The sequence below is a fragment of the Brachycentrus maculatus genome, unplaced genomic scaffold (assembly GCF_059751285.1).
Source record: "Brachycentrus maculatus isolate JH-2025_06_01 unplaced genomic scaffold, ASM5975128v1 h1tg000586l, whole genome shotgun sequence".
Taxonomy (NCBI): Eukaryota; Metazoa; Arthropoda; class Insecta; order Trichoptera; family Brachycentridae; genus Brachycentrus; species Brachycentrus maculatus.
In genome coordinates this window covers 587,960-607,661 of record NW_028281326.1, presented here as the reverse complement: position 1 = coordinate 607,661, position 19,702 = coordinate 587,960, and the positions used below count along the sequence as shown (strand labels likewise).

Here is a 19,702-nt window from a genome sequence, read left to right as displayed (position 1 = left end):
AGGATTTTAAACTCGGAAGTATAATATATTGACTTGTTAAAAACGACTAACTGCATTGATGTTTATTTTGTTGGCGAGCAAAAGTGACTTAAATGGCCCTCCTGAAAATTTTACGTTTTGGTAGTTGGTCACTTTCTCCTGTACGACTACGATATATTTAACAAATAAATAAAAAATTAAAACATAAAGTATTAGTAAATTTGTGTCCGCCTCCGTGGTGTAGTGGTCAGCGTGTTTAGCTACCGTGCTGGAGGTCCCGGGTTCGATTCCCAGGGGGGGTGAAAATAAAAATTAGTGAATTTACACTGTAATATTTATTTAATATTACCCTGGACTGGTTCCTGAAGCGCAAGAGTGATCATTTTGCCTTCATGTAAGTAAAGATCAAGATAACACTGTGTCAATTCGATGCAGTGCCTTATGCACCATTGGGTGCAGATAAGGGTTATAAGTATAATTAGTAAATGGCCAAATTATAGAACAGATAGATGGTTTTCTACATTTGGGAAGTATGTTTTCTAGGGATGAAAAGAATGATAAGGATATCGAAAGGAGAGCGAATGGTGCACTGAAATCAGTCATAGCAAATAAAAGCCTGACAGCGAAAGCTGAACTGGGAGTGCATAATGTCCTGGTGCCAACCTTAATGCATGGAAGTGAAACATGGAGTTGGCAAACGAGATATGAAAGTAGACTGAATGCAGTCAAAATGCGATGTGCGTGAAAAAAATTATGTAAGTTAGATGTTGGAATGGTAAAATAAGGAAGGAATGCAAGGCTGAGATAAACATTATCGATATGGCTTGAACATGTGGAACGAATAAGTGAGGAAAGAAGAATAAATTAATGAGGCGAATGTAGTTGGAGATGTTGAGGAGATGCATGAACGTGGAAGAGGCGAAGAATGTTTGCAAAGACAGAGTGGTGTGGCGTTCTATTCTCTGCCTACCCCTGCGGTGAAGCGGCGTGATGGTTAGTTAGTTTTTTTTTTGTTATATAGTTGAAAATAGGACCAGATGAAAACTTGGCATCATCAAGTATATCAAATACTTGATAGCGGTCAGGCCAGGTGTTAGAATAATCGGCGGGTATGTATGAGGAGATGCATAAATGTGGAAGAAACATATATTTACATTTACAAAGTGATTGGTGTAATTGTTAGTCAAGTTATTTTTCCCAGTGAACATAGTACGGTTTAATTTTTTGTTTTTAGTGTATTTTTTAAGAAGTTTCATCTAAAATACTGTTATATTATAATTTACATTTGAAGCACTAACTTTGTGATTTTCCATTTTATAATAAAAATGAAAATCACTTTAAATATTTTACTATAACTTAATTATAATGTCTACCAGTTTCTAAGCTAACCGCTTCTTTATCAATTAATCAGTCTTGATAAAGAAGCGGTTAGCTTCGAAACCGGTAGACATTATATTTAAGTTATAATAAAATATTTATAGTGATTTTAAAACTAAGTTACATTTTTTTATGTACTGTTGTACATATTTTTTTTTTAGAAAAAGAGAAATATTTGTGTTTTTATTATTTAATAAAATATTTCAATTTCATACTTTTTCTGTGAGCCTAAGCGGCTCATTATTAGAAATAGGTATCAAATTGTGGTAGAGTGCGTTGGAACTTCGAACCGAGAAACTCTGACTTAAGAGTCCGCGACACTAACCACAGGACCACAACCCGACACTATTATATATTAGTTGAAATGCCTCATCAAAGTGTTTTGTATTCAGTCCCAAGCGCACGACATGCTGCAGACCATGATCTGCCTCTCCAACCCGCTGCGCACCACCAACAGCCTGGCCAAGATCTTCATCCTGCGGGACCTGTCGGTGGCCCTGTCTGCCTGCATCTACCAGAGCTTGTGCGACTCCGACACCTTCAGCGTGAAGCACTCTCATCCTCACCATGACGCGTAAGTCAACATCCTCTGTCCCCAGTTATACCATCGTTCTGCCGCTCTCTCGCAGACCTGGTTCTGCGTATCTGACATTGTACTTTGCTTTCAGAGTGGGGATGGAGTCTCTGTCTAGACTCAGTGGCCTCTCGATACACGGATCTCACCTCATGGGAGGAAGGCACCGACGATACTCTTCTACCGATGAACCTTCCACCGTGACAACTCTGCCCAACAAATGGCCAGGTAACCTGACTTGATCTAAAGAGTATTTGAGTTATTTAATTATTACTGGTCAGATAATAAATGGCTAAAAAGCTACCGATTATTCAATTATATCATATTATTCAATCGTAACGTAACATGTTATGATGCGAGCATTCGTATAGTCAGTACAGCGAACCGAGCGCGTTCTCAGTACTCCATCCGATGTTCCGATGCTCGCCGCGAATGTTACGTTACGACGAAATGCTCCGGTCAGCACCCACCTTTATACATTATACAATTTTGCGACTCTGTTTTTTTCTTCGAAAATGGCAATAACTCGATGATTGGTTTGGTGACCGACAGGCGTGACCAACCTGCGCGCACTGGTGGCCCGCGACGGGGACGAGGACACGCCGCGGCTGGGCGTGCTGCTGTGCGAGGCGCTGGTGGCGTGCTACCTGGCGCTGCTGGTGTACGGCCTGCGCGTGTGCGACTCCCACCTGCTCTACCGCCTGTGCTCGCGCCGCTTCACCGCCGACTCCTGGGCCACCCTGTACGGCGGCGGCGTCAAGCGCCTGCTCAGGACCGCCTCCATCAGCGTGAGTACTAACCTTATCTAACGAAACCCCCATTCTATAAGATTTCTTGCTAACAAAATGTCATTTTTCATTGCGTTTTTTATAATAATACACGTTAAAATATAACGTAACCTAACTTTACGATCATCACCAATGTAGACCCTCATTCTACAAGCATAATGAAATGCTTTCTTGCTAACAAAATGTCATTTTTCAATGCGTACCTATAAAAAAATCTTTAAGAGAATAGTTGCAATTAAAACAATATTTCTGTCACATCATCATAATGTCACTGTTAAAAAAAACACATAGAATAAAACATGGATAATTGTGAAATCAATAATGTTTACTCTTGTAAATATTTATTATTATTCAAGAAAATTTGGTGCTTGAATTGAGTATGATATAAAATTACAAAAAGTTTTTTTTTTAAAAAAAAGAAGAAAAAACTCACTTGCCAGATACAGTTTTGTCCGCAGAAACTCGCTCCCGGACACGTTAAGGAAGAAATCTCTAAATTAAAAAACCTGGACTAAATTACACCAATTTTCTGAACTGGTTGCTGATCAGTTGTATTCATGAATGCGGATTTTCTCGTCTTCAGGCGAACCCCATAACTCTGGAGAGGCAAGAGGGGGCCTCCGTGTGGAGCTCTCTGCGCGCCCAGCGGGCGAGGCTGAACATGAAGCTGCTGGGGGCCACCCCGACCCCCGCCGCCCCACGCCCCATCAAGGAAGGCCGCCCCACGTACCGCGAGCACTTCGTGCCCCCCGCCATGAGCATACTCAGCTATCTCATCATCAAGGTACTGTTCTCATAAATGCACATGATTGGTTTCATGACAGGCGCCGTGGCGTAGTTGGGTAGACGCTCGGATGCGAAACACGCGTCGCGTGTTCGATTCCTGCCAAATGCAAAATAAATTCAAGAAAGATTTATTTACAATTGGTCTGGGTGTTTGTGATGTATTTTTCACATTTACCTTCCCTATCCTTATTATCCTACCTCCAGGCAAGCCTCCAAATGTAGAGGCTTTGCGGGTTATTCCCTAAAAAACAAGGTTGTATTGTAATTAAATGTGTTTATAATTTATATGCTGTCACGATTAATATATTAGGCTAGCGGAATACACCCCCGTCACTTATTAACTTGAGATGTGTAAAAAGCTGGCAAAATGATGTATGAGAGATGTACAAATGTTGAAATGAGGAAGGAATGCAAAGCAAAGATAAGCATTATCGATAAAATTAGGAAAGGTGTGTTTGGGTATGTGAATCGAATGTAATGTTGATTTGGACATGTGGAACGAATGAGCGAGAAAAGACAAATAAAGAAAGGAAAAAAGAGGTAAAACAAATTAATGAGGCCAATGTAGTTGGAAAAAAGAGCAGAGGAAGACCAAGAAAAACTGGAAAAAGTGGAAATAATCGGCGGGTATATATGAGGAGATACATGAACGTGGAAAAGGCGAAGAATGTTTGCAAAGACAGAGTGGTGTGGCATTCTATTCTCTCTGTCTACCTCTGTGGGGAAGCGGCGTGATGGTTAGCTAGTTAGTTATGTGACTATGTTCAGTGTATTATAAAGCTTGGTGACATATAATGGTGCGATTCCCAGCCCACTCTGGACGTGGACCCGGACGTCCTGGACTACGACTCTGCAGACTCGGTGGCGTCGGACACGGAAGAAAACCACCTGGAGGAGGAAGACGAGGAGGACGTGTTCGGGGACCCGCTGGCGGCGCCCACGCAGAACTACCAGCCGCGCGTGCGGCGCCAGGACAACACGGAGCACTGCGACCTCAACTCCTACTCCTGGTGCATCATGAAGCTGGCCATCCTTAAGATAGCGCAGAACCAACTGCAGGAGTTCCTCAACGTGGCCGGAATCGAGATGCAAGGTAATTAACATCTTCATTTCATTATCACTTACTTATCCATGCCCGATCCGAGTGTGGAGCATATGGAGTACACATACTGCCTCCAGGCTCATTACTTTGGAAACATCACCGTGAAACATCAACATGGCCTGCCGATTGTTGACGGACTAATGGCCACTTCTGAAACGTTTGTGCCACTGGTAAAAGACTGTTTTCTTCAGAGTATCGTAGCTGAAACACTTTTCTAGCATTTTCAATGTCGTCTCACTACTTCTTTTTCTTCATCTTGGTGTAGGCCTTGTGTCCTGTTTTTAAGAGGGATTAGCCTCCTGCGATGTCGATCCCCAGCTATCGACCCATCTCTTTGGTGGTCTGCCCGGGAGTCGTCTACCATGGGGTTGGCCGTACAGTGCGATGTAGGGGAGTCGCACCACTAAAACTGCAAAATTTAATTCAAACTCTTCGTAACAAATTCCGTTCCATTTTTTTAAATTGTAAAAAATCAAAAACACAATCGGAAAGTACTCAATACGGCGTCACTTTTACAAATCTCAAGCTATCAAGCTGAAAATTTCATAGAATATCAATGAGAGATGTGGCAACCTAAGAAAACTGGGCGACTGAGAACGCCACATGGCGGTGATTCCAGGAACTTTTTGATGCAGGTAGTATGTAGTTGGTTCGGGGAAATTGGAAGGATTTCAACACCATCGCAGTGGATAGATAGAAGTGTCTCTTTCTGTTTGCAGAGCTGGCCGTGAGCAGCCCGCTAGTGCACGGGGCCCTGCGCTGCATGTCCCAGTGGGCCGCCTACCTGGCGGAGCAGCTGGCCGCGCGCCCCGCGCCCCCGCACTACATCCCCGCCTGCTACCCCGAGGACCAGGTCTTTGGGCCCCCCATCAACAAGTACAGGTAATGTGTCACTTCTTTCTGTGCCGTGTTAGGTTCCCCTCAACGTTGGCGATCACTATGGCAAAGGCTCGGTGGTCCTGCGCCGCCCGGAACAACTCCACTCCTCTCATCCCGGTCCAGTTTCAAATGTTGCGAAGCCACGGTGCAGAGGGTTGATCACCTTTCCTTCGTGCGTTAAGGATCAAGATAACACTGCGTTTATATGTGTTTATATGCACCATCGGGTGCGGATGAGAGTTTGAAGTAGATGATTTTTTCCCCGATTTATTCTCAAATTATATATTTCCGTTGCTGCAGATGAATAATTTTATATTATTATACTTTTATGTACATAATACATAATTAAATTACGGAGAAATACAAAAATTAAGGCCGTATCTATTATATTTTATATTAATATTCTCATTTTTAAAGTCATGCTGTAGTAAATACAAATCACTGGGTGCGGAAGGTTAATGCCTTTATTTCAAATAATTATTATTATTTTATTCCTAACAATTCAATTCAATCTTTATACTAACATATTTTCATGTTTTTCATATTTTTGTTTGCAGGTGCATACTGGAGAAGCTCAACACTCCGTTTAATTCCAGCCTCACGAGTTCCGCACCAGTTAGAAGGCTCTGGAATTACCTCGTCCATCAGGAGCAAGTCCAGGTATTTTTCAAACATTACCAGCTTACATTTTATTTCAACATTTTTTTTACACTTTGAGTGTGTTCAAAGACTTCTGGATTATTTCCGCTTAGGAGTTATTTTTGACATCTCAACATAGATGAAGAAGAATATGGAAGTCTGGGCATTTACAGAGTTTACGGCCATCATAGGCTTGCTTAAGTGATCACTTTACACACATGTAACATTCACCAATTCTACCTACGATTGACAACCGCATTACTCAATTTTTTAAACTTCTAGATATATTGGTCAAACTCTTGACCTAGTACATATAAGTTCACAACAGTCATCTATGTTAGAATAGGGAAAGCTTTTATTAAGCGAAGACTCTTTCTATTTGTATGCAAGGTCCGAATCATGGATTAAATTGATATACTCGAGCCCCGCTTGAAAACATTCATTTTATGTTTATTTATTTATTTATTTTTTTTACAATACTGCAATAAAATTTTTACCATTTTATATTAAAAAAAATTATGAACACCTCACTAAGCATAGCCTGTGACGAGAAGTTTATTTACATTATTTAAAAAAATATAACAGAATATATGTATGTATATACATATCTAGATAATACAAGCAATACAACACAAAACAAAGTAAATTGATATAAACAAAATTTAAAAAAAAAAAATACACAAACAAAATACACATTGCAACAATAATTGTCCGCTGTTTGCTGTCTCTATCTCGATTTTTTGATTTTATTTTTTCTATAATTCTCCATCCTCTTTAGGATATCTTCATCCGCGCCATATTCGCCAAGCCTCGGCCATCTGGCGGCACTTCTGATGATACGAGGGATGCCTACAACGAGAGCGCTCCGTCGGAAGTCACGCTGACCTCCCTTCACCACATGCACCATCACCACTCCGACTCCGTGGATGGGGACCTCATGCAGCCCGTCCGGATCATACACAAGGAGCAAGATTCAATACTGGCCTTCTGCTTGAACAGAGTAAGAGTATTTTAATTTAAGGTTAAGTTGACATATAATTTAGTTTATATTTAGAACTGAAGAAACTAGTCGTTATAATAAAATAAACTCAAGTTGTTAAAACAAGTGTTTTTCTTTTACGATTTCATCACGTCTTACTACAAAGTTACGCGGCTTCACATGTTAGCCAATGCTTTTGATAGTATAGATTTATTTAATATGTTGTTATCCACCTTGAAGTCTGTACTTTCTCAGCATTTCTTCTCCATGTTATAATGGATAAATTTAAACGTTGTGTTTCACTCTCTCTCGCTGCTCACTGTGTATGAAGGAGACGTGTATTTACCAGTGCTTGCTATTTGTTATTTTATTATTATCTTATGTTTAAGACTTTTTGTTTCTCTATTAGTGTATTCATTAGTGTATTTTTATATTAGATACTGTACATATGTATTATGTTAAAGGCTTTAGCCGTTCAATAAATAAATAAATAAAGTGAATGCTGAAACAATAAATAAAATATTATCAAACCATGCAATAAATAAAGAAGTTTCTGAGGTATCTCTACATGAGTGAGTACGGCTATTATCTTTGGCTCTACCCGACCGAGTTTCTCCAGGGTATGCTTGGCTACAATAGTTTAGAGACTAAAAGGAATGTGTATTTGATTCCCCTTTTTATCGATTGTTGCGCGGTATGATCGATAATCCTGAAATTATCCGGAACATTGGTCTGTATGTTCCCGATAGTTACCTAACACAGCGTCGACATAGATTGTTTCACATTCCTATACACAGGACCAACCTGCCGATGGTTATGCCTGTAGGAAGAGCTATCACTATGTTTAACAATATCTCATTGGATATTGATCTGTTCCATGTGTCTGAAGGAGTTTTCCGAAGCGGGATTCTTCTACACCTTTAGCAATAGTTCTTGCATATATTTTATTTTAATGTATACAATTTAAATTTTTTATAGTTTGTAAAGTATATATTAATTGAAATAAATAAATTGAAATTGAATTGTTGCAGCGGACGAGTCTGCAAAGCACCAACAACTACCTGGCCGTGTCCAGCCCCCGGGAGGTGCAGGAGATGGACATCACGCTGCTGCTGCGCGGCGCCGCCGTTTGGGCCGCCGACGAGTGCGAGGTGGACCTGCTGGCGCTCAACCGGGACCCCGCCACCCTGCCCGACTCGGGCTTCCTGCTCATCCAGCACCAGACCGACAAGTGAGTGCCTTATACCCTAACCAGCCTGACATCACAGTCTCTACACTGCTGATGCTGTCACAACCTGTATACGGGGCCAACTGATAATGTTTTTCTGAAGAGTTACCTTTATATTGATTAATATCAATGAATGTTGAACTTTACCATATCTCTTAGGGTTTTTTTTTCTTTTATTAGTTTCTTAGAATTCTCCTTCTCCGTTGACAAGATTTTTTTCTTTATTTAAATACATATAGTGATAACATGTTGTTCTTAACCAGTTCCCTGTTTGACCCGAGTGTGACTTGGGCAAAGAGTATTGTAATGATGAGCCCGAGTGCTGCTTGAGAAAAGTGATCTAGATGCTCTAGCAATTATTGCTATTTTCCTTCTCCTACCTCCTAATTTTTTCTCCATATCCTTTCTTATATATCGCTCACTCCTTTCAAGAAAGTCATCAATCCAAAATCGGCAATTTTCAGATATGCATGTTTTCGGAATGCCTAGAAAATGTACTATATCCCAGCAAAGAGGCATATTTTTAACTTAATATTTACCCTTCACAGGGCAGAAAGTGTTGTTTTTGCATTTTGAAAAAAAGGTATTCTTTAATAATTTTTTTTAAATATACTAAATATTTTTCTAATTGAGAAAAACCCTTCAGTTTTAACCTAAAAAGATCTGTTGCACAGTAAAAAGGTTCAATAAGTGGCTTGGTATTTATTTTTAAGACATTGTATTTTATTTTTAAGCTTTAAAAACATTCTCCTGAAAAATCAACTTTTTTTATTTATGACGTTCTTGAAAGGAGTGAGCGATATGTCCTTCAACATATGCTTTAAGCCATTAAGTGGAAATACACGAGATGTCACAATGTTTTCATGTCTTTGTAACTTGGATGGACAAATGTTTCTAATTTTGTCTATTTATTTTCAGATCCGTGTCACCGGGTAACTTGGGCAACCTGTCGCCTCCCGTACCGTCCACTCCTCAGCAGCCCCAAGGCCTGGCGGGCCAAACGGGACGTGGCGCCAGTGTGGTCAGTACTGAACACTCAATCTCCTCCCGCTTATTACGATTAATCATAACCTCTAATGCGTTTGAAAAGCAAATGTAAAAAAAGACAACAACAAAAAAACGCAGATCCCGCATGAAATAACAATTTTTTTATAAATTAAAATTAACATTAACACTGGCATGACCTAACAAATTAATAATAATATTTTTATTTTCTTCATGTAACTAAACCGACATGTTTCCTTCAGTGTTTATCGAGGCCTTGTGATGTTCAAATTCATATCAGAATCGGTATTTGTACGTTTTAAATAGGTTAAAACTTTTTTTTCCAATGTAGAATTATCTTTTCAATGACTAGTAATATGTTTATATTTTTTTCAGCTTTTGAAATTTTAAATTTGACATTTTCAGGTAAACGTTTGATATATCGCCCACTCCTTTCAAGAACGTCATAAATCAAAAAACTTGATTTTTCAGGAGAACGTTTTTAAAGTTCAATAATATAATACAATGTATTAAAAATAAATATCAAGCCACTTTTTGAACTTTTATTGTACAACTGATATTTTAAGGTAAAACCTGAAAGTTTTTTCTCTATTTGAAAAATATTTAGTATATTTAAAAAAATAATTAAACAATACCTTTTCTTCAAAATGCAAAAACAACACTTTCTGCGCTGTAGCGGGTAAATATTAAATTTAAAATATGTCACTGTTGCTGGGATATAGTACATTTTCTGGGCATTCCGAAAACATGCACAACTGAAAATTTACGATTTTTGATTTATGACGTTCTTGAAAGGAGTGAGCGATATAAATTAAAATGGAGCTCCATAAATTAAACGCGAAATCTATAAACGGATAAATAAATAAATAATATTTTTGAAAACATTACGTAAAATATAATTCAACAATAGATACTGTATTATTCACCTTACAGATGACATATTAATATTATAGGTGTCTCGACTTGAGACAAGCCATCTATCGTTTTTATAAAAAAGAAAATTTTATAGAAAAGAAGTCTTGTCATCCCAGGGCTTACAACTTGGCGTTCGGCTGGCTTAGGTGATCACTTTATACATTTGTGTAATGTTTGGCATTCTGCCCATTATTGACCATCCATATTGCATTTCCTCATTTCACCATGCATGTTCATTCTTCATTCATAACAGTTCTTCTTTAAGGTGGTATGGACATGTGGAGCGAATAGATAACGAGATAACGCCAAAGAAAATATATGTGGCGAATGTGAGTGGGAGAACACAAAAAATATATGGCACAATCAGATCAATCAAAACCTAAAATCGGGTGGTGTCAAAAGTCTGCGTAATCGGAGGGCATGTATGACTAGATGTATGGATGTTAAGGAAGCGAGGAGTGTATGTCAGGATAGAAGAGTGTGGCTTTCCATCCTCTCTGCCTACCTCTGCGGCGATCAGTTGTGATGGTAGTAGTAGTAGTAGTAGATATTGCATTAACTTTTTGGAAGAAATCATGTACATATGCATCTTTCAAAACATGAATGCTATATATATGTTGAATAATAGGCAAAATGATCACTTAAGTCAGCCAAATGCCAGGTTGTAAGCCCTGGGATGCTTAGACCTCAATTTTCTTTCATATAAAAAATAAAATATGGTTCATTGCTACCAATTAATCTTTAGAATGGAGAATCTCTGTTTTATATGCACATTTATTTTTTGGCTTAAAAACCTTTTCACGGATTTCACAGATGTTATTCCGATGCACAGTCCCAAATTAATTTATGTTGCAGGTTTTTTTTTGAAGTGCACAATTTTAAATATACAACGTTTATAAATAATGCATACTTGCACTAAATCATCCCCATTCTAAACTAACCCGAAATGCTTTTCTCATTCATTTATGTAGAATTAAAGAAATGTAAATACAAATATTTTACATCATTCGTAAAGGGCAAATAGTTATTTTTTTAATAAAATAAACATAAAAAAAATTACGGTTAAAATTAATCACAGCATTGAAGTTTTACAATTTAAGGTGACTTTCATTATTTTGTACAATTCATATCTACCAACTCCACTCAAATCATCACACATATACTTTATAGTTTGATCTTTTTGGTTACCTAAAAATTGGACTCAGAAATTCAGTCATGCAGCCATTAAAGCACAGTAAGATAATGTGATAGGTATTTGTGAGAGGATAACTTGGAGATCTATAAAGAACTATGTAATAATAATTTTTCATTGTTATGTACATATTTAAACCTCCCTTCCCGCTGTTGTGTACTTTGTACACATTGCTTCTAATAACTATAATATCTCTATAAATATAATAAATACAAGGCTAAGATTCTAGGTATTCCTCCATAACATATTTACACATTGATTTAAAAAATAATATTCATAATAATCAGAATTTATCGGGTACATCGGAGGTATTTTGTGAATATCGAAAACAAATTCGCTTATAAACAGCGCGTGAAGAGTGTGCGGGAACCGCGACACTATATTCGCATCTCACTCTTGCATACTTGCACTGTGCAAGCTTGAGGAGCTCAAAGCTCAATGTTCTCTGGCTAGCAGTAGTCGTCAGTCGCTTTTGGGCTTCCGACAAGAGTGGACATATACATATACCGTGAGCCTTGCCAGATGGTTTTTTAATGTTTTCAGCAAATAAATCTAAAGTAGTATAATTTTTTACTTCATTTATAATTAATGAAGGGGATTAGCTATGAATGTTCGTATTTTTCCGCGATTTTTTATTGTGTAGTGACTACCCAACACCGGGACCAGCGTTTTTATTTTAGTAGTTTTTAATACCTATTGAATGTTATTACTATGCTTTAGTGGTTGTACAACAGACTTGCTCGCAGAGTAATCAAAATATTGTTTTCTCTGTAAATCCGCTCCCTTAATATACCAATAATCATGTTTGGCTAACGTGCTAGAGGCCCCGGGTTCGATTCCCAGTTGGGGTGGAAATTTATTTGAATCACCCTTGACATTTTTGTTCCCGATTTAATCCACTGTATTTCTTAAAAAAGTAAAATTAAATGAAAATTTCTTTGGAAACTGTGTCCTAGTTTGTACATACATATATGGAAAAATGTGAATTTTCGCTTTTTAAAAGTGCTGATTCTGAATTTGAAATATTTTTTTAAAATTTGGTTGCTTCAACATGGAATAAAGGAGCGTTCACCTTACACAGGGAGTGACCCTTTGGTGGTAATTCTCCGCAGTGATCCCTTTAGTGATCATTGCCGTGTGTACAGTTTGTCAGGACGCATACGCCGCCGGGGACATTTACTGAAAACGAAATTGCCATTTTTCCAGCTGACAGAGAGTGGTGTGCAGGAGGGTATCAGGAAACGAAAAGCCAAAACAGAAACACCCAAAATAGTATGTCCACATTGTACATCATACGCGTGTTATCACCAATCGCAGCTATGTGTGAAATGTCTAATTACTATTGATTTTGCAGCCTTTGTTTTCATATGTATTATATTTGGTGCAGTGCATTTTATCTTACATTCCGCCATGGTATTCTCTCTCTCTCTCTCTCTCTTTCATGCCTGTTTTCATTATGTATGGTCGACACGCTTTCTATATTATAAAGGAATATTTTATATTTTATTAAGTACGTATACACAGGGGCGTGCATTCCATATACGCAGAAAAGCAGTGCCTATCCTAACTTACCCGCGTGACATGTAAAAACGCAACCAGTACCTACCCTACCTTACTAAGTATGTAGTACCTAGCTTACCTTACTACCTACCTCTACTGCCTACCCTCGTTAATTCTCTGTGCACGCCACTGCGTATACACCTCTTGCAGTCTAGAGAAAGTCTTTTTGTATGCTGACATTAGCGTGTCAAAGATGAACCACATATATAAATATCGATAAACCATATACATACAAACTCAAATTAACTTTGCATCAATTTGATGCAGTGCCCTATGCACCAAAGGGAGTGAATAAGGGTAACTTGAAAATATATTGTAAACCTCAATTAAAAATATACATTATCACACTTTTGTTCAAGTAAATCATCAAGTTATCATAATATACATCCGCGCAAGTGATTACCGTATGAAAAAATGTCCACGAACATATTAATTACTATAGTTTTGCCAGATCATTTCTCACGATGTTTAATCTTGTAGATGACCCAGGTAAAACATTTAAAATTTGTTAAATTGACAAGTATAACAACACTACTAATTTTTTTATCGATAACGTCAACTTAGAATACTTGTTGATAGCTGGTTTTGAAACGCATAAGACATTAGAAATATTAGTATAATTAAACTTACCGACACAACACTTATTGGTGTGATGGTGTTCATAAAAATCGACTCCCTAATTGGTACTTTTGTCCGCCTCCGTGGTGTAATGGTCAGCGTGTTTAGCTACCGTGCTGGAGGTCTCAGGTTCGATTCCCTGGGGGGGTGAGAATAAATATTAGTGATTTTAAACTCTAATATTTATTCAATATTACTCTGGTCTGGTCCCTGAAGCGCAGGAGTGATCACCTTGCCTTCATATAATTGACGATCAAGATAACATTGTGTCAATGCGATGCAGTGCCCTATGCACCATTGGGTGCGGATAAGCGTTAGAAAGAATAGAATTGGTACTTTAATCCACTTTGAATAACTGAATGCGGTAAGTATCAACATATTATTTTATTTTTGTCATCTCATGTGAATTTTTCATCTTGTGAGTTGAAGTATTTAACTTTTTGGTGTGAAATTTTTTATTCAGTCGAGGTAATTGAAATAGTACTAATATAAATATGGTGCGTGGAAATTATTAAAGCTCTTGTGTCTGCATACGTTAAGACTAATCTCCCTGCATCGGTACTCGAATATGATGATCTCTGCTCCGTCATCGACTGTTATTGGAACGGAGCACCAAAAGGTCGGTGAATGGCAATGAAGATGTTTGTATGTCTGTTTTCCCTCCCGTGCTTGTCCATCCGCCTGCAGATGAAAGGACTGCAGTTCCCGGGATGTCACGATCCCAAGTACTGTCGGCTGATCATTCACCGCTCCAAACTGCTCATGAAACCGGTCAGTGCTACGGTGACATTCTGCATTCTCTTGTATTCACGTTTCCGATCCCCCATTATTTGGTTTTTACCCGATTTTTTTCGTTGGTACAATCACTTCAATTTTGTTTGTATTTTCCATCTTGGTTTTCAGATTCTTATATTATTGTAACTGTGTTATATATCGTATTCGTACAGGAGAAAGTGACCAACTAACAAAACGTAAAATGTTCAGAAGGGCCATTTAAGTCACTTTTGCTTGGCAAGAAAATATATATCAATGCAATAAGTCAATTTCAACAAGTCAATATATTATACTCCCAAGTTTAAAATCGCTTTGGAATTTTTTCAGGCCAATATTAAGCTTGTAAGATATAATAAGTCAATAATCACGTTTTTGTAAAAAAATGCACTTGGTCACTTTCTCTTGTATGACTACGATATGTTTAGTTTTTAAGATATTTTATTCTCGATTTAATATTATTTAATCATTTCATTAATTGATTGGGCAGTCACTTTGCGGTAAAATCTATCCATTTTTGTTTTGGTACAATCACAATTTTGTTTGTATTTTCCATCTTGGTTTTCAGATTCTTATGTTATTGTAACTGTTTTATATATGTTTAGTTATAAAGATATTTTATTCTAGATTTTATATTATTTAATCATTTCATTAATTGACTCGGCAGTATAAGTTTTACTTTTCAATTCAATTTTTACTTAGTAAATTCCACTTTTTCAGTGTATTCTGCCTAATTTCATCCTTCTTTTGCCAACAAGGTCAAATTTTTCAATAGGTGAGATCAATTCAGAATCATTTCTAATATGGCAACAGTGGTATTTACTAAGTAAAACCTAAATTAAAAATGATTTAATCATTCTACGGTATACTCTTTTAAACAGGGTGGTATGAAGAAAATACCCAATACGATGCTGTAAAAAATATCAGATATGCTTCAGTGATTGGGAAATTATATATTCTGAGGTGGTTGGAAAAAATTACAAAAATGGAAAAATTACCTAGGATGTTAGAGTCAATCAAATTTACGAGAATGTCTCAAAGACATGTTAAAAATTATGATTGAAAATATTCAAACCTAACGTCGCCAAAGTTGAACCAAACACAGACCCGTCCCTTGTACATATATGTAGTGTATGTCTGTTAGATCAACTTTTATGGCGCTAGAAATACATAACATTCACATATTACTTTTTTTCCCTGACTCATTTATGTATATTCTTAACTCAATATTCACTGGCCTACTTAGATTTTTAATTTACAACATTTTGAGTGTGTCCAAATACTTGTTCACAAAATCTGGATTATCTCCAATTACAGGAGTTATTTTTATATTATTTTTTAACATCTCATCAAAGATGAAGAAGAATATGGAAGTCTGAAGTCCATTTAAACCAGCCTATGACGGTCGTCAGCCCCGTAAATGCCCAGACTTCCATATTCTTCTTCATCTTTGATGAGATGTTAAAAAATAATATAGATTTTCAATCATTTTCTCTCAATTAATTTAAAATCCTGTCGATACGACCCTGAATAATTGAGTCTACTGTACATGTTTCATTAGATTTATTTTGTATAAGAAACATAGAAACACTTGGGTTCTATTCCTTTTACATTTCAATATTTTTTTTCACAAGGAATCGCTCATGTACCAATTATATTCTTTTAAAATTTTTGATTTCTAATAAATTTTAATCTATAACTTTGTTTAGTCATCAAATTACTATACTATTTGTAATAATTAGTTGGCATGAAGTTTTAATCGCTCATGTACCAATTATATTCTTTTAAAATTTTTGATTTCTAATAAATTTTAATCTATAACTTTGTTTAGTCATCAAATTACTATACTATTTGTAATAATTAGTTGGCATGAAGTTTTAATCGCTCATGTACCAATTATATTCTTTTAAAATTTTTGATTTCTAATAAATTTTAATCTATAACTTTGTTTAGTCATCAAATTACTATACTATTTGTAATAATTAGTTGGCATGAAGTTTTAATCGCTCATGTACCAATTATATTCTTTTAAAATTTTTGATTTCAAATAAATTTGAATCTATAACTTTGTTTAGTCGTCAAATTACTATACTATTTGTAATAATTAGTTGGCATGAAGTTTTCTCCGCCTCAGTGGAGTACCTCTTGTAAAACAAATACATAGACAATCACTATTTTTGCTTCTTTTCACCACATATTTAATATTAATGCGAAACATTCAATGTAAATTTTTAAATTAATAAAATTGTCATTTCTATTTATTTTTTACTATGCTTTTTTGTTTAAATTATATATTGTGTTGTTTCATATATTTTCCACAACCCGACAATTAATTTATACAAATACATATCGCTCACTCCTTTCAAGAACGTCATAAATCAAAAATCGTCAATTTTCAGTTGTGCATGTTTTCAGAATGCCCAGAAAATGTACTATATCCCAGCAAAAGCGGCATATTTTTAACTTAATATTTACCCGCTACAGGGCAGAAAGTGTTGTTTTTGCATTTTGAAGGAAAGGTCTTGTTTAATTATTTTTAAAAATATACTTAATATTTTTCAAATGGAGAAAAAACCTTCAGGTTTTACCTTAAAAGATCTGTGGCACAGTAAAAAGTTCAATAAGTGGCTTGATATTTATTTTCAATACATTGTTTAATATTTTTAAACTTTAAAAACGTTCTCCTGAAAAATCAAGTTTTTTGATTTATGACGTTCTTGAAAGGAGTGAGCGATATACATAATTATATTTTATCAGCTTTATATTATTTATAATGTAAATTTAATAGTATTTAGTTCGTTTATGGGCTTATTGCTAAGAAGCAATATCATCCCGCCAATCAGACTGTTACCAGTTAAAAATGCTGTAATTTTAAAAATATTGTTTGCATTAATTTTTTTAAAATGTGTTTATCTGAGTGTTAAAATCATAGTTTTATGATATCGGCTTAGAATTCAAAGGGCCAACTTCAATGTCTCAAATTTTTACAAAAAAATGAACGTATTTATTTTTTAATTACTGTATTCATGTCTTATTTTTGGTCATGTTATACACTAAGTTTCACACAAGATGCTTGATAATGATCTTCAATGCATCAAAATACATGTCACAATAGATTTTAATAAATAGTGGTACTTACCAAATAAAAAATTTATAGAAAAATTAAAAGAATATTTTAAAATATTTTAAAATGGTGATAATTATATTGTATACCCATACACAGGCTATGCCTATATGGGATTTTTATGCTTTTATATAAATTTGTGTAATGTAAAATTATTTTTAAAAATAATTAAATGCCATCAAAAAACTTTTAAAAATATGAATAATTATCATTGTTACACATATACGAGGCCTTTGCATTCATCTTTCAAATATCTTTTATTCCCTTTTTCTGTGCTATAAGAATTATACGGCAACATTGTTGATCAATATTATTTTATAGCGATTTTACAAAACCGTATATCATAGTATGTAATTATTTTTTTAAAATAAATATAAGTTTATATTGTATTTTTTTATAATCTAGTTTTGTCTGTAAAAGGAACTTTGTCAAATTGAGTGAAATGTCCATCCTCTGCCTACCCCTGCAGTGAAATGGCACGATGATAGTACTAGTAGTACATAGTAGTAGTAGTAAATATCATATGTGGTTAATACATATTAGATGGAGTTAATTCACCATGACGATGGCCTTTCATTAATTTATCAGATATCGTAAATATCTCTGTGTTGCTCAGTGGATAAAACATCTGACCAGCAGAGGCGTGCAATCTTTTTAGGCAGAATAGCAGTGCCTACCCTGGATTACTAGCGTTCCATATAAATACACGACCAGCGCCTACTATGCCTTATCCTTACCCAACCCTTACTACCCTGAATAAAAACTATGCACGCCACTGCTGACCAGACATCAGAGGTTCCTGGTTTGAATGCTGGTTCAGTCGTTATTTCTGTAAGATGATGAATTCATATTGTTATGGTGATTTTTCCCTCTATTAGTTTATCAAACATATCGTAGTCGTACAGGAGAAAGTGACCAACTACCAAAACGTAAAATGTTTAGGAGGGCCATTTAAGTCACTTTTGCTTGCCAAGAAAATAAACATCAATGCAGTTAGTGATTTTTAACAAGTCCATATATTATACTACAAAGTTCAAAATCCTTTGGGATTTTTTTCAGGGCAATATTAAGCTAGTAAGATATCAAATAGTCAATGATCACGTTTTTGTAAAAAATGCACTTGGTCACTTTCTTCTGTATGACTACGATATATTGTTTTATTTTATATGTTGTTTATATATATTTTTATGACACTCAATGTGTCAACCTTTTGGATAATTCCCGTGTTATATTGTTTTATTTTCGCACAATGCTTATGGCTTGTTAGCACACTTTTGTAAATGCTTAGATTGTGGTTTAGCTTCTCTCCTTTTTTATTTTGTATGTAAGTTTTATTGAAAAATCACTTGTTGTATTTAGTAGACATTTGTGTAAATAATCCATTTTGCAATGCCATTTTAAATTTGTTTTAATTTACTTTGTTTTTTCAGATCCTGAAGCACAAAATTGACAACATAAAAAGGATGAGCGCTCACCCGACCCTGCCGCTATGTAAGTCCTTTTATTTATTGTCATCTGTACATAATTACTGAAACTTGGAAGGCCGTTCTAAATTTAAAAAAAAAACGTCAAAAAAATATTTAAATCTAATTCCAAATCAATTGAAGGGATGACATATAATTATGGCACATTTGGACATATTTATGTTAGACAATTTCGCCTTAACACTATTTTAACGCATTGTTTGCGGGAAACGAAAAAAGCGTCTTTTACATACTGTTGGTAGAAAGCGGGAGACATTTATAAGCGTTCTTTTAGTAGAGCGCGAGATGCCAAAAAACATTTTACTGATCGGAATTGAGTTTGCGGTTAATTGTGATTAGTATACAATCCTAATTTGCATACTAATTGGGGTCGGGATTCATAAAGAAACTGCTCGACAACAATGTTTTGATAACATATAATTCCAAATGTTTATATTTTGTTCCTCAGACCTGACAGGCGGCCAGGACGGCTCTGTGCAGCTGTGGGAGTGGTCGCACGCGCAGGCGCTGGCCTCGCCGCGCCCCCCGGGCACGTACGCCAAGGTGACGCGCGTCAAGTTCTCGCAGCACGGCAACAAGTTCGGCGTGGCCGACGGCGACGGCAACCTCTCCCTGTGGGTGCTGGTGCTCAACTCCACCAGCTCCACGCGGCCATTCTTTGTGAGTGGGGTTAAGTCCAGAATGTACTTTGTATGTTGGTTT

The 19,702-nt window shown here is 36.1% G+C and overlaps 1 protein-coding gene across 3 annotated transcripts in view; it reads left to right on the top strand.

Annotated features, from left to right (window-relative positions):
* The window catches only part of Rbcn-3A (rabconnectin-3 alpha), a 96,682-nt gene that overhangs the window by 66,453 nt on the left and 10,527 nt on the right, over positions 1-19,702 (top strand). The window contains exons 43-55 of one of the 3 annotated variants that reach the window (XM_088273529.1): positions 1,749-1,930; positions 2,025-2,158; positions 2,483-2,718; positions 3,302-3,502; positions 4,315-4,597; positions 5,326-5,488; positions 6,043-6,145; positions 6,903-7,124; positions 8,135-8,334; positions 9,250-9,352; positions 12,650-12,715; positions 18,947-19,007; positions 19,449-19,660. In XM_088273529.1, coding sequence (XP_088129655.1) covers positions 1,749-1,930; positions 2,025-2,158; positions 2,483-2,718; positions 3,302-3,502; positions 4,315-4,597; positions 5,326-5,488; positions 6,043-6,145; positions 6,903-7,124; positions 8,135-8,334; positions 9,250-9,352; positions 12,650-12,715; positions 18,947-19,007; positions 19,449-19,660 — 2,166 coding nt within the window. Of the gene's footprint in view, positions 1-1,748; positions 1,931-2,024; positions 2,159-2,482; positions 2,719-3,301; positions 3,503-4,314; positions 4,598-5,325; positions 5,489-6,042; positions 6,146-6,902; positions 7,125-8,134; positions 8,335-9,249; positions 9,353-12,649; positions 12,716-18,946; positions 19,008-19,448; positions 19,691-19,702 lie in introns of all 3 variants that reach the window. The other 2 variants (XM_088273531.1, XM_088273530.1) reach the window with 2 other exon arrangements.